This window comes from Colius striatus, chromosome 9, assembly GCF_028858725.1.
Source record: "Colius striatus isolate bColStr4 chromosome 9, bColStr4.1.hap1, whole genome shotgun sequence".
Classification (NCBI taxonomy): Eukaryota; Metazoa; Chordata; class Aves; order Coliiformes; family Coliidae; genus Colius; species Colius striatus.
Genome location: NC_084767.1, coordinates 5,033,534 through 5,053,726, shown reverse-complemented (window position 1 = coordinate 5,053,726; position 20,193 = coordinate 5,033,534). Strand labels below are relative to the sequence as shown.

The 20,193-nt window shown below is 58.8% G+C and overlaps 1 protein-coding gene across 2 annotated transcripts; it reads right to left on the bottom strand.

Annotated features, from left to right (window-relative positions):
- Positions 1–1,313: 1,313 nt before the first annotated feature.
- Positions 1,314–18,621, bottom strand: ARHGEF37 (Rho guanine nucleotide exchange factor 37). Of its 2 annotated transcripts, XM_062002558.1 has the most exons (13): positions 18,491–18,621; positions 16,433–16,659; positions 15,894–16,017; positions 15,361–15,508; positions 14,246–14,445; positions 13,587–13,717; positions 12,909–13,013; positions 10,851–10,961; positions 8,627–8,956; positions 7,596–7,724; positions 7,026–7,221; positions 6,421–6,593; positions 1,314–6,047 (listed from the first exon to the last, which is right to left on the bottom strand). In XM_062002558.1, exons 2-13 carry the CDS (start codon positions 16,634–16,636, stop codon positions 5,838–5,840), a joined length of 2,061 nt encoding a protein of 686 aa, XP_061858542.1. In that variant the 5' UTR covers positions 16,637–16,659; positions 18,491–18,621; the 3' UTR covers positions 1,314–5,837. The 2 variants fall into 2 exon arrangements, with proteins under 2 accessions (XP_061858542.1, XP_061858544.1); XM_062002560.1 differs by lacking the exons at positions 10,851–10,961; positions 12,909–13,013.
- Positions 18,622–20,193: the final 1,572 nt, after the last annotated feature.

The following is a 20,193-nucleotide window of genomic DNA, read 5'->3' as shown; positions in this document are numbered from 1 at the left end:
GTCACGTCAGGGCCAGGCTGGCTTCCCTGCGGCACGAAGCCTCCCCCCAGAGAGGCAGCTGCAGCCTGGGGCGGCTTATAGGGTTACACCACAGAAAGAGCAGCTCCTGCCGGCCTCGGCTCAGTGTCTGCGCATGCTGCAGCAACTTCCCCTGTGTGGGGGCCTGGATGTGGCCCGGCCATGTGCTCTGACAGAGGGGCTGAGCCGCAGGCGCGGGGGCAGCAGCGTTAGTCCCCTCTGCCTGGGCAAGTGTCACCACGTCGGTTGTGCTAACAGCATTGTTGTCCTACCCAGGCTTACCTTGTGGGCTAAATCTTTAACCAGATCAAGGGTTTATCAGTGGCTAGAAAAATGTGGCACCGCTTCCCTGGGGCAAAGTATCTGGATCCCTGCAGAAATCCCAGATACAGCTCCTTTCCCCGGGCCCCACTTGGCAGCTCCCCGGTGCCCACCTCGGGCCCTTCAGCACGGGGAGCACTGGGATCCTCTGGGGCAGGGAGCAATCCCTGCCCAGCCTGGGCTCTCAGCCTGGCCCCTCTTCCCCCTAGACCCAGGCACACCAGCACGGTGCCAGCATGGAGGAGCTGGCACTTCTCCTTGCAGGCCTCACCTGGGCACAGGCTACCCTTGCAGGGGGCAGCACAGGAGGAAAGGCAGCACCAGAGCTGAGACCTCCCATGTCCCCTCGAGGGGAAGCCCACTGCCGGCTCCCCAGCCCTGGAAAGCCTTCCACAACCCTTGCCCAAAGCAGGATGATTGATTATCAGGGCTGGAGGAGGTTTCTGTGCACATCCAGGTTTTGGGGGAGCAGTTAGCGACTCTCTGGTGAAGGGGGACCAGGCTGCCCCTCTGTCCCTGCCAAGCTGGGAACTCTCCACCGCCTGAGCGCGGATGGGAGGCGGCTCCAGCACGGCCGGCACAGCCCACGAGCTCTATCTCCTGTCTGTATCTGATGGGCACGCTCCCCACAGCCCTTCGGGGACAGGGCAGGGCTTTGTCCACGGCCCAGCCCCAGGGCAGGGCTCCGACCTGAGCTGACCTCGGCTCCCCGGGGACATCTGATGGCAGGGAAGGAGCAAAGTCCACAGCCTCCAACGTCATGGCAGAGATCTAACCCCATCCGGGACGATGCATCTTGTGCTTTTACGTGGGGTGGGCACAACGGAGGGGCTGAGAGGGAGGGGAGGAAGGGGTGCTCACCCCCAGGTACGACCTGCCGGATCACCAGGCAGTGCCACGGCCGCAGGGCCATCGGCAGCTGCTGCCGGGAAGGGGCTGTAATGATGGTCCATCTCAGCCAAGGCACCAGAGCATGAAAACCATTTCACACTTTATTAGACAATCCAGGTGCCATCTGCGTATGTCTGGAGCCAGCACTGCAGCTCACACTGCTGTCTGGCAGCCCGGGGCTGCTCTCTGTGGGGCTCAGCCCTCCCGCAGCACTGGTGGCTGCCGCTCGGGAAGCGGGGCCAGCGTGGGCTGTCGGGGCCGGGGCTGCTTCTCGTGGGCCACTGCTCGCAGACAGGGCAGGCACCTGGAGCTGTGCGGGCACAGGCTGGCTCTGTCCACAGCCAGCTCAGCCTGGCAGCGCTGGTGAGCTCCAGCACCACTCCTGCAGGCACAGCTCTGCTCGGCCTGGCCGTGCCCTCCAGCGCTGCTCCTGCTGCTGCCCTCCTCTCCTGCCCACTGCAGCCCTCTGCCCATCTCTCCCTTCTGGCATGCTGCAGGCAGGGGATGGGTCTGGGGCTTCTCTGGCAGTTTCTTTCCTCTTGTGCCTCACTGCCAGCTGGGTGCCCCAGCAGAGCCCATGGGTACATCGGCACACAGCCATCTCCCCTGCCATCCAGGCATCTCCTCACCCTGCCCACAGCCACCGCTGTGTCTCCAGGGACCAGCAGGCCTCAGAAACCAGGGGAGAGCGGAGCCTGAACTGCCACCCTCCCACTCTCCACTGGTACCCTGAACCCTGGGGACACAGCCATGTGCTGTCATAGCCCACAGGTGGATGCTGTCCAAATGCCTGCACATCCAGGGCATGAATCAGCCCAGACAGGAGTGCAGCAGCCGCTCCTGGACAACCTGGCAGGCTTCTCTGGCTGTCAGGCTGTGCCAGTGCCAAGCCCCTTGCAGGTCAGCAAGCAGGTTGCAGGCAGCAGTGTTTGCCCAGCTCCACTGCCACATTCCAGATCAGCTCTGGGCACGGCAAGCCCCTGGCTTGGCATGGATGTCCACGGGGGGGGCACAGTGGTGCCCGGCCCAGCCATGCCCAACCTTGACCTGAGCGAGGTCAAGGCGAGGAGCAGTCCTGTGCCCCTCGGCCACGAGCATGTTCCAGCGGGCCAGCCAGAGCATTCCTGCCGGGAGAGCCTGTCCTCGCCGTGCTATTTAAAGGCACACTTGTGCCCTTTCTTCCCTCTCGTGTTTATGCCCCGTACCCTCCGGTGACTCCAAGGGGCATTTCAGGCGCCGGCCAGCAGCAACTGCAAGGAGTTTGGGTGAAATCATGGCAGGAGTGAAGGACGCTGACACCCTGTATCCTGCAGCCAAGTCCTAGGCCGTGGCCCAAGGACACTGAGGCTGGCAGCAGGACAGTGGGTACTGCAGAGCTCAGCTCATCCCTCTGGGGCTGCAGACTGAAGCAGCCACACAAGCTAACTTCCTTCTTCCTAGGGGGGCACTCACAGCACGCTGCAGCCTGGGGACCCCTGGGTAGGCAGGATGCCACTGCCACTGGGCAGGGTGCTGGTGCTGGCTGGCTCAGCACCGTACAAAGGAGCCTCTTGATGCTCACAGACACAACCTGACAGACTGGCAGGTAGGAGGGCAGATGGTGCCCAACACCAGCATCGTGTCTGCAGCATGCTGCCTGCTCCTGCACAGCTCTGCTGTGTGCCTCACTCGTTTGTCTCCCGGTGGGATGTGCATGGGCTGTTTCCACCTTGCCCTTCACGCCTGTCAGCCTTGGCAAATGCTGGCAGGTGGACATTTGATGAGCAGAATGTCCAGGGGAGGTATCAGGGGTCTAGGACACCTCACAACAGTCTGGATTCTTGTAAGAGCTCATTCTGACCAACAAGGGAGAGGGAAAAGGGAGCTGTGGTTTGAGAGCACATGAAATCCAGAGTCCTGATGAATGGGATAGAGAAAGTCCAATCAGTTTTATAAGCTGCCTATGAAGTCCTGCCCAGCCCAGGTCTCCTTCCAGCGGGCAGATCAGAGTACAGGCAGCAGCAGCTTCTCAGTGCTCCTTGTCCTGATGTCACCTCTCACCCTCTGAAGGGTCCCAGGCACCCGTGGGCTGTGAAGCGGGACCTGCTGACTCCTGCTGTGGCCTGCGCTGGTGCGGGGCTGATTGCATCGGCGCCCCACTGAGCTGGCAGGAAGGCGGCTCAGGAGGGAAATCCAACCTGATGTGACTTGATTAGGAATGGAAAAATCCAGAGGAGCCATCAGCAGCGAGCTGAAGGTATGAGCCCAGCTGCTGTGGGGCCAGGGCTGGGCCTCAGAAACACAGCCGCCGTGCAGCAGCCCTCACCCCCCAGCCTGCCTGTGTTCCCATCCCGAGGAGCCCATCAGCTTTCTGCAGGCTGGGCTGGCAGCATCCAGACAACATCCCCAGCTCCGGCTCCACCATCCTCTCCCAGGTTTCCTGTGGGTGAGCATTTACTTTCAAAAGCCCCTGGGCAGAAGCCGTGAGCCCTCAGCCTCCCCACAGATAAAGTCCTGCAGGTACGAAGGAGGGTAAGCCCCACAGACAGCTCTACCTCGAACCAGGCAGCTGGGCCCAGGAGTGGGACACACTTGTCCCTCTCTACAGTGTGTGAGCTCTGGGGAGGACATGCCAGCTCTGCCCACTGCCCAGCCTGCAGCCACGGCCACAGGGCAGCACTGAAACCCGCACCCGGGCACCAACGCAGCCCGTGTGTGCCACAGCCCCGCCGGCCATATGGCAAGCCGTCAGGCCAGCACCCACCAGTTGGGCCAGTGCTCGCCAGCTGGGCTGTCACCCCGTAGCTGCCCAGAGCAGCAGTGCCCAGGGCCAGTGGGCTGACACCGGGCAGCCGCACCAGCCAGTGCCTCTGCGCCACTATCCGCAGCACAGGGGAGCACGGTGCCAGTCCCCAAGGGCAGCAGCCGGGAGCTCTGAGTTCCCCTGACACCATGTTACAGCTCCCTGCCCTCAGCCTGGCATTGCAGCACTGAGCAAGCCACGGGGAAACTGAGGCACGGGCTGTGCCGCCTCAGGCAGCCGCGGGAAGCAGCGTGGCGTGTGTCAGACGTGTGACGGACGCAGGCTGCTGCTCCCAAAACCCACTTAGAGAGACCATGCGGTGTGGATCCCGTGAGGGAAAGGGCATCCCCGGCAGCCTTGCTCCCCGTGCACCGGCCGGGCGGCACTCTGGCTCTGCACCCGACACCCGCCCGGCACCCCACGCCAGCCCTGCTGTGCCCACATCAGCCCCGCTGTCCCCACGCCAGCCCTGCTGTCCCCACGTCAGCCCCGCTGTCCCCTCGCCGGCTGCGGACACGCGGAGCCCGCGGCCGCGCCTCAGCCCCTTGCCGCCGCCGCCATCTTGCGGCCGCGCCGGCCGCGTGTGAGCGCGGAGCCCGCAGACGCGTGGGGACAGCGGTTCCACGTTTATAATGTGAGCGTTTGTCACACCGAACGGCATCGGCGGTGCGCACCGCGCTTCTCACCGCAGAACCAAGTGCCCCAGCAACGCATCAGCCGTCAGCCCCGCCGTGCTGCAGGGGCAACTGAGGCAGGAGCTGTGCCGGGCGCGTGGACCCGGCCGTGGCTCGCAGCCCTCCACAGCTGATGAGCAGCCGGGCGCAGGCTGGCAGCTATGGCCTTTGGCGGGACAGCAAGGCCGTCCACACGAGTGTGGGCACCTGGGCAGGTGGTGAGGAGCAGAGCGCTAGGCCTGTTCCCCTTGCTCTCTGTGCTCAAACCAACGCTTCTCCCGAGAACCTCTTCACAGAATCCCAGGATAGGAGGCGGTGTTCCCAAGAGCCTCAGATGCTCTGTGCCAGGCCCAAGGCCTCCTCTGCAGCACTGCACCCCGATGAAATGGAGGACAATGCTGTCACAGAACCACAGAATGGTGGGGGTTGGAAGGGACCTTTAGAGATCATCCAGTCCAACCCCCCTGCAGAAGCAGGTCCATCTAGATCAGATCACACAGGAACATGTCCAGGTGGGTCTAGAAGACCTCCAAGGAAGGAGCCTCCACACCCTCCCTGGGCAGCCTGTGCCAGGGGTCCCTCATCTCAACAGTGAAATAGTTTTTCCTTAACTTTAAATGGAACTGTTTGTGTTCCAGCTTCATCCCATTACCCCTTGTCCTGTTGTTAGATACCATTGAAAAAAGTGCTGCCCCAACCTCCTGACACCCACCATTTAGATATTTGTAAATATTAGTAAGATCCCCCCTCAGTCTCCTCCAGACTAAACAGCCCCAGTTTTTGCAGCCGTTCCTCTATGGAAGATGTTCCAGTCCCCTGATCATCTTGGTACATCAACTGTCACATCAACTCTAGGGACACTTTTGTCACTGACAGGGATTTCACCAAATCCCTGGAAAACCACAGCCACCCACCCTCATTCCTTCATGTTCCTTTCCTTTGAGCAAACATATATGGGACATGGCCCCCTCACGCCAAAACATGCCTCCCACTGCCATCCCTCGCACCCACACACCCCGGGCCGTATCCTGCCAGCTGCTGCCCACCGCCTCCCTGGCCCGGGGCACCACGGCTGCCCCTCTCCTGCATCCCTCCACGCGGACTGCGCTCAGCTGATGAAGCCTGTGCCCTCGGATGCGGGCTGGCCACGCTCACACGGGCAGGCTCCAGCCCACGGGCTCCTGCGCAGGGACAGTCAGCAGGTAGCTGGAGGGCACATAGCCCCTCTGGCCGTTCACCTCCACCAGACTCCACTCCTTGCTCCCCTTCTTGTCATGTGGCTCCAGCACCAGCACGGGCTGCCCTGCCTGGAGGCTCACCTCCTGAGGACTCCTGGCTGCAAAGGAGAAGCCGGCGACCACCTGGAAAAGGCAGGGGAAGGAGGGAGGAAGCCCTTGAAGGACATGAGAGTGAACAGGAGAAAGGACATGTGGCAGAGCAGGAGGCCATTCCTGAGAGAGCAGCACAGCAGTCACCAGCACAAGGACACAGGGGACCCCACTAAGCACACTCCTCTTGCTCCACCCACCCCAGGTCCCAGCAAAGCAGGCACCAGCTTCACGGGGCACCCAGCAAGGGCGTGTGACACCCCTCTGCCAGGCACATGGCTGCACAAGGCTGACCATCCGTGTGCTGGAGCAGGGCCACCTGCCCACCCACGTGCTGCACACACAGGGACGAGCATGGAGCTGGTGAGTTGCTAGGAATGGCCCTGGGGGTGTCCCCCACTCTCACCTGGAAAGCTGGGGTGAAGGTGGCCACCTGGGGCCTGGGAGCTTGAAGTGATGCACACGAATGTCGTCTTCTCTCTGCGCTGCTCTCCAGGGCTGGCATCTGCATCCCAGGCTGCTGGCTTTGTGCCAGGCAATAGGGCTGGAGTTTTCCAGCAGGCACAAACCCTCGGGGACCTGGAGGACATGCACACACACAGGTCATGGGGCCTGCTGCCTGGCACACGTACAACTGGTTGGAGGAGAGAGGAATGACAGCTTGGCTGTTGCCTGGCGTGGCACAGCAGCCCTGTTCAAACTGGTCCATCACTAAGGGATACCCAGCAGTAAAACAACCCCAAGAGGGGTTTGAAGACATTTCTGTTTACCCAGGATTGTCCTCTCCCCACCATGATGAGCCATGAGTGCTCCCTCATGGGGAAACCTGCACTTTACAGCTAATGGCTATGGGTAAAGCTGGCAAAGCAGAGGTGGGTTTGAGCTGAGCAAACCCTGAAAGAGCCAGGAGGCAATGAGCTGCTGTTTCATCCAAGATGAGGAAGTGATTTGGGTTTGATTTGTGACTCTGGTGCCAAGGTGGGGAGAGGCTCCCCGTAGCACTCTTAGTACCTCCAGCATCCACCAGCCATCTGCTTGTGTTCCCTTTAGTGTCCACACTTTGCAGCAGAGCTACAATCTGTCCCCTTTGCAAGGTCAGGTCCAAGTCTTTGCTGCCACTGATGTTGCTTGTCACTTGGTAAAGTTTGTCTGGGCCGTGCTTGCTCACAAGGGAAAGGACCTTCCGCTCCTCAGCAGGGTTCAAAGGCTGGTGAGGAGCAAGAGACACAGAAGCACTTGATGAGAAAGGCAGGAGACTGAACCCCCTCCCCCATGCACATGTGCACTCCTTCCTGCAGGATCATAACACAGCAAGAGGTTAGAGGAGCAACTCCTTCATACTATCTGCTCTACTTCATGGTTTGGAGATGAGTGTCCAGAACCAGAAGAGCTGAGATTGTTTCACTCTCAATTATTCTCAGCCAGCTGCTGTCAGGGGCTTGCAGGAAATACCGTGGCTGTGGCAATTCCCCATGCCACTTTCTAAGCCAACCTCTTCCTATCAGAAGATGTTCTGCACTGGGAAGCCACAGTCCTGTCTCTTCATCCAGCTGTCCTGAGCCATCCCCTTCCAGCTCTTACCAGTGTCACAGGGCTCGGTGTGACTGTCTCAAACGTCTGGCAGAAGGTACGGAGCTGAGCACCCAACTGCTGCAAGGTGTCTTCCATCATCTTCCAGAAGCTGGGCAGAGGCATGCGGCCATGGGGCATCTGTGAAGAGAGACCCTGGGGTCAGAGAGGGCTGTGGGGACAGAAAGTGCTGTGAGTAGGGTCAAAAGAGGAGAAAGAAGGAAAAGGGTGAGAAAGCAACAGAGCAGGCCTTGCCACTGAGGATGCAAACTTGCATCAAAGATCAAAGCTGTTCCTCTCTGGCTTTGGGCCATCACTCTTGGGCTGTACCCAGCCCACCAGAGCAGTCCCTGGATCCTGCTGTCCTGCCTCGAGCCCACAGCCCACCCTACCTGACTACAAAGGGAGACAAGTGGATATGGCTTTGCAGTAGGCCTCTGCTGTGTAAGCATGCCAGACTGAGCAAGGAAGATCCACCCTCATGACCATACATGAGCAGTGCCTGAGAGGATACCTTCACATGGCTGTTCCCATCTTGGTCATGCTCTACCCCAGGGCCTTACCCTGCTCTACCAGGGCCATCCTCTACCCCAGGCCTTACCCACATTTGCAGTCGTCAAGGTCAGAGAGTGTCTGTGCTGTGAGGAGTTCTGGGAGCTGTCTCTCAGGCAATGAGGGTTCGAGGGATGCTCGTTCCTCAAGCCAGGAGCTTTCTCCCCCTTGCCTTCCTGGCACTGAGCTCTCAGGAGCTCAGATTTAACACTCATCTCTCAGGCAGCACATCAGTAAATTACCAGTTGTGTCCTCAAAGAGAGAGGACAGTTCCTGGCAGTGAAGAAGAGGAAATTTGGCTTTCCTCAGCCAAAGGGGAGGAGAGATCACTTACAAATGCTAAACAGGGAGCTATGTGTCTGCAAGGGCAGGCTGGGGCTATAGCAAACCTTCAGAGCTCTGACACCCAAATGGCGTCCCAAGCCTGAACAAGATAGGTCTGGCTCAGCACAGGGGTCAGTTGGGCACATATGCTGAGGGGCCACTCTTACCTGCTCTAGCTCCTTTTCTGCCTGGTGCAGGACCTGGGCAGCCAAGTCCCGCTGCAGGGCACTGAGGGAGCACACGATCTGCCCCAGGAGCTGCAGCGCCAGCTGGTTGAACCGTGGGATCTCGGCCACGAGCAAGGCATTGATGGCAAGGTACGTGTTCATGGCTGCCTCCTCCTCGTATGTCACGCTGCCCACCTCGCTCTTCCGCTCCTGGATCTCCTCGTAGTCCAGTAGCTTGTCCAGGCGCTTCTTGACCAGCTGCTGTGGCCCCACCAGCATGTCTGAGAGGCTGCAGAGGGGCTGCCAAACCAGCCTGTCCAGCCGTCGCTTCTGCGGAGCAAAGGACCCCAAATCTCACAGAATTCCAGAATGGTGGGTGTTGGAAAGAGCCTCTGGAAATCACCCAGCCCAACCCCCTGCTAAAGCAGGTTCCCTTCCATCAGGTCACACAGGAACGTGTCCAGGCAGGTTTGGAAGGAAACCTCCAGAGGAAGAGACTTCACAACCCTCCCAAGGGCAACCTGTGCCAGGGCTCCCTCACCCTTACAATAAAGTTTTTCCTTGTGTTTAAGTGGAACTTTTGTTTTCTATTATGTTTATGTCCTTTACCCCTTGTCTTGTTGCTGGATACTACAGAAAAAAGTGTCACCCCATCCCCCTGACATCCACTTTTTAGGTACTTGAAAGTGTTGATGAGGTTCCCCCTGCGGTCTTCTCCAGGCTAAATAGCCCCAGGTTTCAAAGCCTTTCCTCATAAGGAAAATGTTCACCAATCATCCTGGTGGCCTCTGCTGGACTCTCTCTACAAGTTCCTTATCTCTCTTGAGCTGGGGAGCCCAGAACTGGACACAGGACTCGAGATGAGGCCTCACCAGAGCAGAGTAGAGGAGGAGGAGAACCTCCCTCGACCTGCTGCCTACACTTCTTGGCCACGAGGGCACATTGCTGGCTCAAGGTTAGTTTATTATCAACCAGCACTCCCAGGTCTCTCTCTGCAGAGCTGTTCTCCAGCAGGTCAGTCCCCAGCCTGTGCTGGTGCATGGTGCAAGGACTCTGCACTTGCCCTTGTTGAACCTCATTTCCATGTGAGCCCCCCAGCCAGGCCAAGCTGTCCGCATGGGGTACTGTCTTACACGGGAGAAAGTGCTCAGGGCCTTATCGAAGGACTGTCTGGAGTGGGGAACATCTGAGGCATCCTTCCCTGAAAGCAGAGAGGATGCCAACCAAGGCAAACCCGTGGTAAAGAGCAGTCACACACAAGGTCCCGTGGGCCAAGGAGGCTGCTGCAGTGACTGTGCCATGCAGGCCACTGTGCCCTGGCTTGACAGAGTCCCTCAGCCCAGGGTGAGCTATGCCACGGAGCTGCCCTCCCTCCCTGTGCTGCCTCTCCTTGGGGACGCTGGCACTCAGGCGTGGGGCTTGGGCTGCCCCGACACACTCATCACTGCTCAGGAAACCTCCCTGTGTTCATGGCAGCAGCCAGCACCCAAGAGGGAGTCCTGGAGAACCAAGCAAAGGTGCTGGAAGGAGACAGATGTGGCTTCTAAAGGTAGGCATGGATGGTGTGTATGGAGGCAAGGTGTGGGTGTGTTGGACTGAGGCCTGGCAGCAAACACCTTGTGTGAGTCAAACAGCACACGTGGTTTCCACTGTCCTGTGCCCCACTGCAGCTCTGCCTGCATGGCTGGTCATAAACATGTCAAAGCCCTGAAGGCACAAACAGTCTAACAGCCCAGACTAGGCTCATCTGAGCCTCCACACACAGCCCTGCCCACAGCTCTTTTAAGGGCCTTCAACTGCTATTGGAAATTGCTGTGGGTGAGATGATTTCTGCCTCTGTTTCCTGGCTGGAACACGGACCTCTGCTGTAGGTAGCTGAGCTCCAGAGTGGACCCATCAGATGGACATTGCAGCTTGTTTCTGGCCTTGGATGGACTTTAGAGCTGTGTTGTAGCCATGTCTCTGGCTAATCTCCTTTTGTTTCCTGGATGGACCCTGGAGCTTGTTCTTCACTTCGTGTGTCTGGGCCTATCGATGGAGCCTATTACTTGCCCCTTCGTGTCCCAGGCCCAGGGGACTGTGGCTGCCGGCAAGGACACTGTCTGCCCTGGGGTCCCACTCAGCTCTTGGCTGCCCTGCCCTGGGGGAGCAGCCAGCCCTGGCTGTGCCCTGGCAGAAGGTGTGAGCAACGTTTGGCTGTGGCTGAAGGGGAAGGAGCACTCACAAACTCAGGGAGAGCAGCATGATGGAGGTGTTGTGCGAAGCGGCGGTACTGCTGGGCAGGCCCCTCCTCCATCTGCAGCTCACACTTGTGTGGGGTGGGCAACAGGAATGCCTGGAAGGGACAAAACCATCAGACCTGACCCACAAAGGCTGCCCAGCACTGGGCTAACTCATCTGTAACCCATCCCTATGTTCCCAAAGACACACCAACGTCCCAGCCTGGGTACTCTGTGATAGCAGCCCAGGGGGACTGATGCTCTGGGCTACTCTTGTCTGCAGCCAGAGAGCTCACTTAAGGGTTAACAACTCTCTCCCCTTGAGCAAGGGTCACACACCGGCTTGCAAAAGAACTCCCACCCCAGTGAAGTGCCCAAGGCTGCCCTGTGCTCCCAGGCAGCCTGCCCCAGCCTGATGCTCTGACATTTGAGTTAGGTACTCCAGCAGCTGTGGAGTTTCAAAACCTTCCCTCTGCCTCACACTGAGAGGGAGATCGGAAAGGAAAATGGCTCAGGATGGTTTGGGTGCTCCCTTGCTTTGAGAGGTCTTGCTCTGACATCAAGCCTGTGGGCAGCAGTCTCCTTCCTGCCTGTAGGCTGATTTTTGACTCTCAGGCTCTAGACCCAGAGAGAGGACCACTGAGCATCCAGAGCCCCAGTCTGCTGCTGGTGCCAAGAGAAGCGTGGCCTGCTCCTCTTGAGCTTGGCTTCACTGCCTCTCACAGCACTGCTCCTGCAGCCAGTCCTGGAGCAGTTTGTTTGATTCTCATCAACCATGGCTGACATTGGCCTCCCAGTGCCCTGATCTCCATCCTAAATCCTGTCCTTCTGCCTGTAGTCATGCTTAGGTGACCCTTCCTTTGTGATCCTTGCCACAGGAGGGACTGGAGATGGAAATATAAAAAGGAATTGACCTTGGCAGCAGAAGGTGGCAGCTCTGAGACCTGTGGGTTTTTCCTCAACCCTACAGGGGCTCTTACACAAGCAGAGGTGGCTGTGATCTTGTATGGACCACGATTTGCCTCTCCAGTGGTGGGGGCACTGGCACAGACAGGTACATGAGAGGGAACTGCCAGCTAGTGCAAAGGGAGGCCAGGCTGCCTCTGTCCTGCAGTAACATCGGCTCCTCAAGATGGCTTTGAGAAGCCTTCAGAGGGAGAGAGACAGAGCATGTGTGCAGCCCCACCTTACCCCACCAGCAGCTCCTCTGCAGCTGCATCCAAGCCCCAGCATGCCTCCTAACCACAGGTTATTATCTTGGCTGCCCAGCCTGTTTGCAGGCACTTGGTGTCCTGGCTGGAGCCAGAAAGCTGGCTTACAGATGCAGCTCACCCAGGAGCACTCCATGTCCCACAGAACAGCCATGCCCTGTTCCCCTAGCTGATGCCCCATCTCACTGTCATACAGAATGCCATCCTCCTGTTTTCCATTCCAATCCTATTTTTACCCTGTCTTTAGGCTACAGGGAGACCTTTCTGTCTCCCTTTCCTCTTTCCCAATCCCATATGGGGAGCCCTTGTCAATATTTTCACAACAGGGTCTTTCCAGCCCTCGAATTGCTGCTTTCTGAATCCTCTGCCATTTCCTGGGACCTTCCTGATTACAGTGTCTGGAGATTTCACGTTTTGCCATTGCTCATACTCTCCTTTCCCTCAGATGCCCCAGTCATCCGGTGGGTCGTCTCAGAAGGGAAGTTTGTCGTTTCCCTGATTTGGAACAACTTACACTTGTGATGAAAGAATTCCCAGTCTGAAGAGCACCTGACCTTCTCAGCTATTTAACTCATTGAAATCAGGATCAGATTAAGGACTAATTATTCTGAAATGACACCCAGCTCTGACTGTGTCAATGAAGCTTTGACTTTAAGCTGTGCTGTACCTCAGTGATCCTCAGATGTTGTGCAAGCCTCCAGCACAACACATTTAGCTGAGAGATGCAAGTCTCTGAACATCCCCATCCCCAACAGATACTGGTTTCCATGGGGCTTGAAAGTATTCTGCAAGCCCAAGAAATTTGTCCTGAGGCCCAATGGGACCAACCCCTGCAAGCTGTCAGGGTTTTACCTCTAAATGGCCCAGGTAGGATGCCACGTTCTCCTTCAGCGCAGCCACGCTGGACACCACATACTGGAACTTCTCCTCCAGGTCATCGTACTCCCTGTCCTCTGTCTGCAAGGCAAGAGGCAGCTCATCCCCAGCCCTGGCAGGCCAGGCAGTGCCTCGGGCAGGGCTTCTGCCCCTCAATGTGTGCTAGCATAAAAACCAGCCAGGCACCAGCCTGAAGCTCACAGTGCTGCTGCTGGAGAGATCCCCAGAGGCTCCGGGAGCCTGAAAAGGGATAAGATCTAGAGTGTTTGTGATGCATGCAGAACAAGGCTTTTGGTGTGGCTGGGGTGCTGGACAACATCTGGGTGCCCTTCCTTTCGCTGAGGTGCCTGAGGGTCCCATGGGTCCTTTGGAGGCCTAAGCACTCCCCTGCAGTGTGTACTGCTACCCTGAGGGTCCTTGGGATTGGAGACCAGGAGCCACACTTAGACTGATCCAAACCAGGACTGTGGTTCCTGTGACAGCACAGGCCACTGGGTGTCAGCATGGGCCACCTCAGCTCTGCTCTCCCGGCCTGCTGGCACAGCTCGGGAGGCGGCACAAAGCCCCAGAAACCACTCCAGGAGAGGCAGCACTTGCTGCCTCAAGGAGGTACCCAGAGGAGGCTCTGCAGGTGGTGGGCTGGGAGCTGCTCACCTTGGCCACGATGCCGGCCTCGTGCATGAAGAGGCGGCTGAGCCGTGTGGTCTTTTTGGCGATGGAGTGCGTGTTGAGGCGTGCAAGGCGATCCCGCAGCGTCAGGTGCTCGGCCTTGGTGTATTTGGTGGCTGCCAAGGGTGAGGGCACATGAGGTGGGAGGAAAAATGATCAGAAGAGGAAACTTCGGGTCAGCATCCTCAGCAGCCTGAGCGAGTGAGCAGCACCCAGACCTGGAGCTGACAATTTGTGATCAACAGGATAAGCACAACCCACATCAAAGAAGAGTAGCCCCAGGGAAAGTACTACGAAAACCAAAAAGAATAGCAAACTCCCTTTTTGAGGAGCGTGATTTCTCCTATCCCAAGGGCAGGACTGTTCCTCAGTGTTCCCCAGCTCTAGGAATGCAGACAGACTGGTTTTGTGCTCAGCATCCCCCATGCCACCCTGCTCCTGCCGCCTCCAGGTCCTGCCCAGAGTGGCATTTGCAGGACCAGAGCAGTGCCGGAGCTGCCCGCACCAGCCTGAGCCTCGGCAGGCAGGATGGCTGCAGGGCAGAAGAGCTTTGAACTGACTGAAGTGGGAATTAGTGCAACATCAAGGGGAGACAGCCAGGGTTGGGCTGAGGCTTCCCCAGCACGTGCCCCCTGCCCGCTCACCTACTTCTCTGCGCCGTTTGTACTCGTTGATGTTGGCATTGAGCTGAGTCATGGCATGGACGGCAGCTTGCAGGGCCGGGCGGGCGCTGGCACTGCTGGGGGTGTTCTCCAGGATCTTCCCCAGCAGCAGTGGGTACTTGGTGATCCTCTGCACTGGCATCACCAGGAAGAAGCTGAGGTCTGACACACCGGTGTGAGGCCTGGTGGAGAGGGGAATCGCTGAAGCTTGGTGTGGAGGGGTGCCCTGCCACTCCTCCCAGCTTCTCTGTGAGCATTCTGGGGAGAAAGCAGCACCTCTTCAGCTGCAGGGGAACTTTGTGTGCACCTGCAAGCAAATAGTGTCCAGTAGCCATGGGCAGTTTCTGGCTGTGAGCCCCTGCTCCCCACCAGCTGTGGGGCCAGCCCCCAGGAGTGCTGGCAGGGGCATGGTGTCCATGCCAGCCCTGAAGGCAGTGCCAGCTCCAGCACTGCCTGCCTCCCTGAACAGTGCTGCCCTCAGCTGGCATCCTGCCTCCCTGAACAGTGCTGCACTTGTCTAACTTGGAGGCACGGGATCGGCGCTCGCTCCAGGGGGCAACAAGGGAGGGAGAGTGTGGGCAAAGTGCAGGGAGGACTTCACTTCTACATGCAAGGCATTTCTCATTTGGGAGTCAAATGCGCTCTGAAACAGAAAGCAGCAAATTCCAGCAGCTCCTCCACTGCCATTTCTGCTTCCCCTGGCTCTGATGGTCTTTGTGACCTCCCCAACAGTTCAGGAGGGGTTCTGTGGGTCTCCCAGGGCCAGCCCATCTCTCTGGTCAAGCCGGGGAACATGTGCCCTCTGTGGGAATAGCCTCTTGGGCTGTGGAGCAGGCAGGAACTCCACAGGGGAGCCTTTGTTTTAGAGTCCATCATAAAAGACCACTAAACTGTAATACTCCTTTGGCAAGTGTCCCCAAGGATGCAGGACAGGCTGCCAGGGATCACACAGTCAATGCCACAAAGATGATGGCCACAATATTACTCTCATCATGGTGTCATGTACCTGTGCAGGCACCCTGACCAGAGAGGAGAAGTGCAAGGCTGGTGGGTAAAACAGGTAGAGAGAGGCAGTGTCCTCAGCAGCAGGTACCTACACTGTTGCCTTCAGGGTGTCCAAGATCTCCGCCTGCAGCCTGGGGTCCTTGCAGTAGCTCTCCACGAGCAGGAGGGCATGGTCGTAGCTGGCACAGTAGATCTTGTAGATGGTTTCCATCTCCTCCTTGAACTCCTGAAACAGGGCACCTGGAGAGGGAGTATGGAAAGGATAGTCCTTTCCCATGGCCTCAAATAAAGGCAGAGGTTTCTCCCTAGCCCGCTGGAAGGGTGAAGCTGGCAGAGCAGTGCCAGCCTAATGTGCCGAGGCAGTGCTCTGCACCCCGGGCACCTCTGCCAAGCTGGGCCTGATGCAGACACCCTGCTTTCTATAGGCTGGACAGGTGTGCCTGGCCCCTGTGGGGTGGGGGGTGAATGCAGCAGCACTTGCTATAGCTGAGGGAGCTGCTGGGGGAGTCAAGGGGTGACTGAGGGCTGCACCTGGGCACAGCACAGGGCAGCAGCACTGCCACTGGCACCACCACCCCCAGGTGTGAGTGGGCACAGGTCAGCTCTTGGCACTGCACCAACTTACTGATGCAAAGCAGCTGGTCATGCCCTTGGGTGGCTGTGGCCTCAAGACCCTTCAGGAACCGTCTGGAGACATGGAGGATGTCGTCAGTGTTAGAGAAGAGGCCCTCCAGGTCAAGGTCAGGCAGCTGAAGGGAAGGAAGATACCCCAGGGTAAGACAAATCCATCAGGCAGAGGTGTACCCTGTGTTGTGGAGACACACGTGCCCACCTGAGCACTCCTGCCCCTCCAGCTGCCCCATGTGACACCTGAGGAGCTGCAACAATGCTCTGTTCCAGGAGGCACTGGAGTTCCTGAGACCTGGCTGTGCCAGGCAATGAGAGCTTGTCATGTTCCAGATGCAGAGTTAAAGCCACAGGATGGCTGTACTGGGTCAAACCCAATGCCCACCCAACCCATCACCCTGGCTGATGGGGAGAAGCCCAGGAAGGTGGGTGGTGAGCACGTGGTGTTCTCCCTGCAGTGATCTGAGCATCTGGTAGCTCTCAGCAGATTCCCCCCATGGTCCCCAGCCCTGGGCAGGGGGATGTACCCCATCTCACCTGCTTCTTCTGCAGGTGTGCCCGGATGTCCGACACACAGAGCTGGATGTTGTGGACGTAGCTGGCCTCGGTGGTGATGAGCTCATCCACGGCCAGCCGCTGGCTCAGCTCCATCCTGTCGCAGGGCATCACCTCCTCGTAGATGGCTTCTTCAGTGTCTGCTGCGCCCTCGGCATCGGGCTCTGCCCCAGGAGCACTGGCCATCTCGTTGTGACACTCTGCAGGGGCTGGCAGGGGTTTAGGGACAGGCTGTGATCAGTGCTCTGGTGCCCAACCCAGCTCTGTCAGACTGACACCCACGTGTGGCACGTGGGGACTTGCCACACACATTCCCAGACTCCAGAGACCACGTGTGGGGCCAGGGCATGGGCAAGGGGAGCCCCAGCTGTGGGCAGTGGCATGCCAGCACTGACTCAGCCCCGGCACTGCGCAGGGGCCCGTCCCCACGGGCAGAGCAGCTTTGCTGCCTCCGCTGCCCACTGCCAGGGCTGGCTGTTCCCTCCCTGCCTTGGCTGTCAGCGCCTGGCACCTGGCACGCTGCCTCGCCTTCAAGAGTCCTATTCAAAGTACAAAGAGTGTTTTTGCAGTGCTTGAACAAGAGGCGTTTCTGTGGCACAGAGAGATGGCTTAAGAGTGACGGGGATGGGGGAAGAAGTGGGCGAAGCCACGGATGCCTCTGCCAGAGACACTGGTGGCAGTCCCCAGTGTGCAGTGCCCATGCCCTGCCCAACACAGCCTGCTCCCCTCTCCTCTCTGCCTGTGGAGAGTATGAAAAATCAGAGCTGATTCATGCCATTTCCTTCTCAGGGAAATGAGAAAAAAAACATCCTCTGCTCTAACTGATGCCAAGAAGGATGGAGCAGCTCCCATAGCATCACAGATAGTGCTTGGCCCGAGGCAGGAGGCCTTGAGAGACAGACACGGCACAGCCTACGCCAGCACAGTGCACAGCTTGGCTGGATCCAGACCCTGGCTGGGGGAGGGATGCTGCCAGGCCACCTGCCTGGGGGGGGGAGCGAAGGAGTTGCAGAGCAAAGGCAGAGCAGAGGTGTCCTGGCAGGATAAAAGCAAGGCAGCACAAGCAATGGGCACAGGGAGGGCAGCTCCACATTACTCCCTGCCCAGCCAGCGCCAACCTCTGCCCTGAGTGTCAGCTGGAGCTTGGCACACCAGCTGCCCGCCTTGGGGGCTGCAGCCTGTGGGGAGCAGGCAGAGGGGCTGCCAGGGCAGCCTGGGACTGTGCTGGGGAAGGGTCCAGCTAACAACAAACGGGTGACGCAGTTGTGAGAGCCAGGCAGGGTGAATGTCCTTCCCTGGCACATGCCCACTGCTGCGCTGGAGGAGAGCTGGGCTTGGCACAGCAAGCAAATGCCTGTGAGGAGGTATGAGACCTCTGCCCGCTGCACAGGGGAGCGTTTCCCTGCCAGCTGTCATCCTGCCCTCGATGGATTTGGCTGCTGCTATGGGACATGGGGATTAGGAGACACTTTCCTGCACCCCTCTGGGTGCTTCCGAGATTGCAGGCAGGAAGGACATCCACCAAGCCCCGCTGGACAAGCCCAGCGTCCTTTGCCTGGGGGTGACAGCAAAACCCTTGCTAAGAGGAAGGGCTGCAGTGCAGGCAGGTGGGAAGCTGAGATCTGAGACACCCCCTGAGCCCGGCAGAGATGCCCTGCAGCTCCGGGGCATGCGGGCACTGCTCCCTGCTCCAGCATCCCCCGAGCACGCAGCTGCTCCTGGGGGGTTTGTTTTCCCTTCATCTCCCCCGCCGCACATCAACACCCCCCCCCCCCCCCCAAACACAGCACATCTGAGCAACAAAGGACCTGCGCGAAAGTGAAAATACCCAGCATTTTTGTGCTGCGTTGAACCTGGCATGGAGAGCAGCAGCAGCTCTCATTCCCCAAGCAGCTCCCTGCTTTTGCCATGTCACCTCCCCCTCCTCGTTAGCTGCGAGCATCACTCTCTACAAGAAAAAACCAGCGACCACGCACCATCCTCCCGCAAAGACACACCTCCCCCCCAAAAAACCGCAACAGAAACAGCTTCGGCTCTTACCTGCCGCTGCCGCTCTCCTCCTGCCTGCGGCAAGTTAATGATAAACCCGCAGCTGCAGGCTCGGCGTGGGCAGGGACAGCCCCCGGCCGCGGCTCCGCGGGACCCGGCGCGCCGCTCCCCGGTGACCAGCGCGGACGCGCCGGGCAGGGCACGGCGAGGCGGGTCCCGCCGAGGCCCGGCCTCAGCGGAGGTGGGGGCTGGCAAGCGGGGGAACGACACAGAAACACGTTTTCGTGAGAAAATGAGGAACCCTGGTGCGTCTGTCCCGCTGTCCTCCTGCCCTGCATGCCCACCGAGGGGCTGGGGGCTGCTGGGGGGGATGAGCTGAGAGCGTGGAACCAGGTTAATCGAGAATTGTTGAGGCTGGAAAAGATCTTTAGGATCATGGGAGTTCAATCCCTGCCCTCACACTGCCAAGCCCACCGCTAACACTTGGCCCTCAGCACCTCTTCTACATAGTCTCCAGGGGTGGAGACTCTCCCACGTCCCTGGGCAGCCTGGGACAGTGTCTAACAACCCTCTCAGGGAAAAAGTTATTCCTAGTCGCCAGTCTTAAGTCTCCTTAGGTGGAACTTGAGGCCATTTCCTCTTGTCCCACCACTCATTACTTGGCAGAAGAGACCGACCCCCCCCACACTACAGCCTCCTTTCTGGGAGTTACAGAGTGATCACGTGTCCTCTTATCCAGACCAAACACCCCCAGCCCCCTCAGCTTCTCCTCATTAGGCCTGTGCTCCAGACCCTCCACCAGCTTTGTTGCCCATCTCTGGGCACACTCCAGCGCCTCAATGTCTTTCTTGTTCCCTCCTCCCTGCACTGGAGGGATGCTGCAGTACATGGGAGCAGTTTCAGATTGCTAAGCAGAGCAGCAACATTGCAAGAGGAGACAGGGATTGGAAGAGGCAGGAGCATTAATGCTTGGGCAGGTCTTCCAGAGAGAAGCCAACACACAGCTTTGTGCCCAGGCTGGTGGGGCCTGGGGTGAAGCCACCCCATGAGAGCAGTTGCCAGGCTGGCCCATGCTGTGTGGGCTTAGCCACAGGAGTGACCATGGCTGGGCAGCAAAGGCTTTACCTGGGGACACAGATACTGTCCTTCCTCCCTCGCAGGTGGCAGCAGGGATTTGATCCTCATCCAGGTGCTTTCTGAAGCAGCAAAGTGCCTGGCCAGACTGCACCGATGTCAAGAGTTCCCCAGCTCCGTCCTTGGGCAGCTGCTCTTATTTCTCCATCCAACCAAGCCATCACCCCTCAAGGCACATCATCACTTCTTTCTTTCCACCTGCATCTTGTGGCTGATCACTCAGAGCCCACACCAGCTTCCATGGCTGCTGAGGGAGTCCCGGCAGGGCAGCGGTGCCCCTGAGCCAGCATCATGGGCCCGCCATGCCAGCCGACAGGCCAGCTTCCCTCAGCGCTGCCACCCAGCACAGCAGGCCGGCCTCCCCCAGCCAGGGCCTCTCCAGCCATGTTGCCCTGGCCACCTCACACCATGGCTGTTGCCTTGGGCATAGTTCTCATTCCAGTCCAGTTTTTCAGACACCAGCTCCTTGCAGGATGGCCTTGCTGTGGAGCCTTGAGGGGAGCACTGACGCCTCCGTCCCCGAGTGCAAGTCGTTTCCTTCCTGCAGCGCCACTGGCCACACACTCTTTCAGGTCCAGCCCCAGGGCCGGGGCTGCTGTGGCTCTGCTTGGCTTTCCTCA

Bases quoted from the DNA above. Each gene is read 5' to 3' on its own strand.
- ARHGEF37 (XM_062002558.1), bottom strand. From the start codon at position 16,636: ATGGCCAGTGCTCCTGGGGCAGAGCCCGATGCCGAGGGCGCAGCAGAC. The intron at 16,018-16,432 runs GTGAGATGGGGT...CCTTCCCTTCAG, and splicing joins CACACCTGCAGAAGAAGCAG to CTGCCTGACCTTGACCTGGA. The intron at 13,718-14,245 runs GTGAGCGGGCAG...CACCCTTGGCAG, and splicing joins CAAACGGCGCAGAGAAGTAG to CCACCAAATACACCAAGGCC.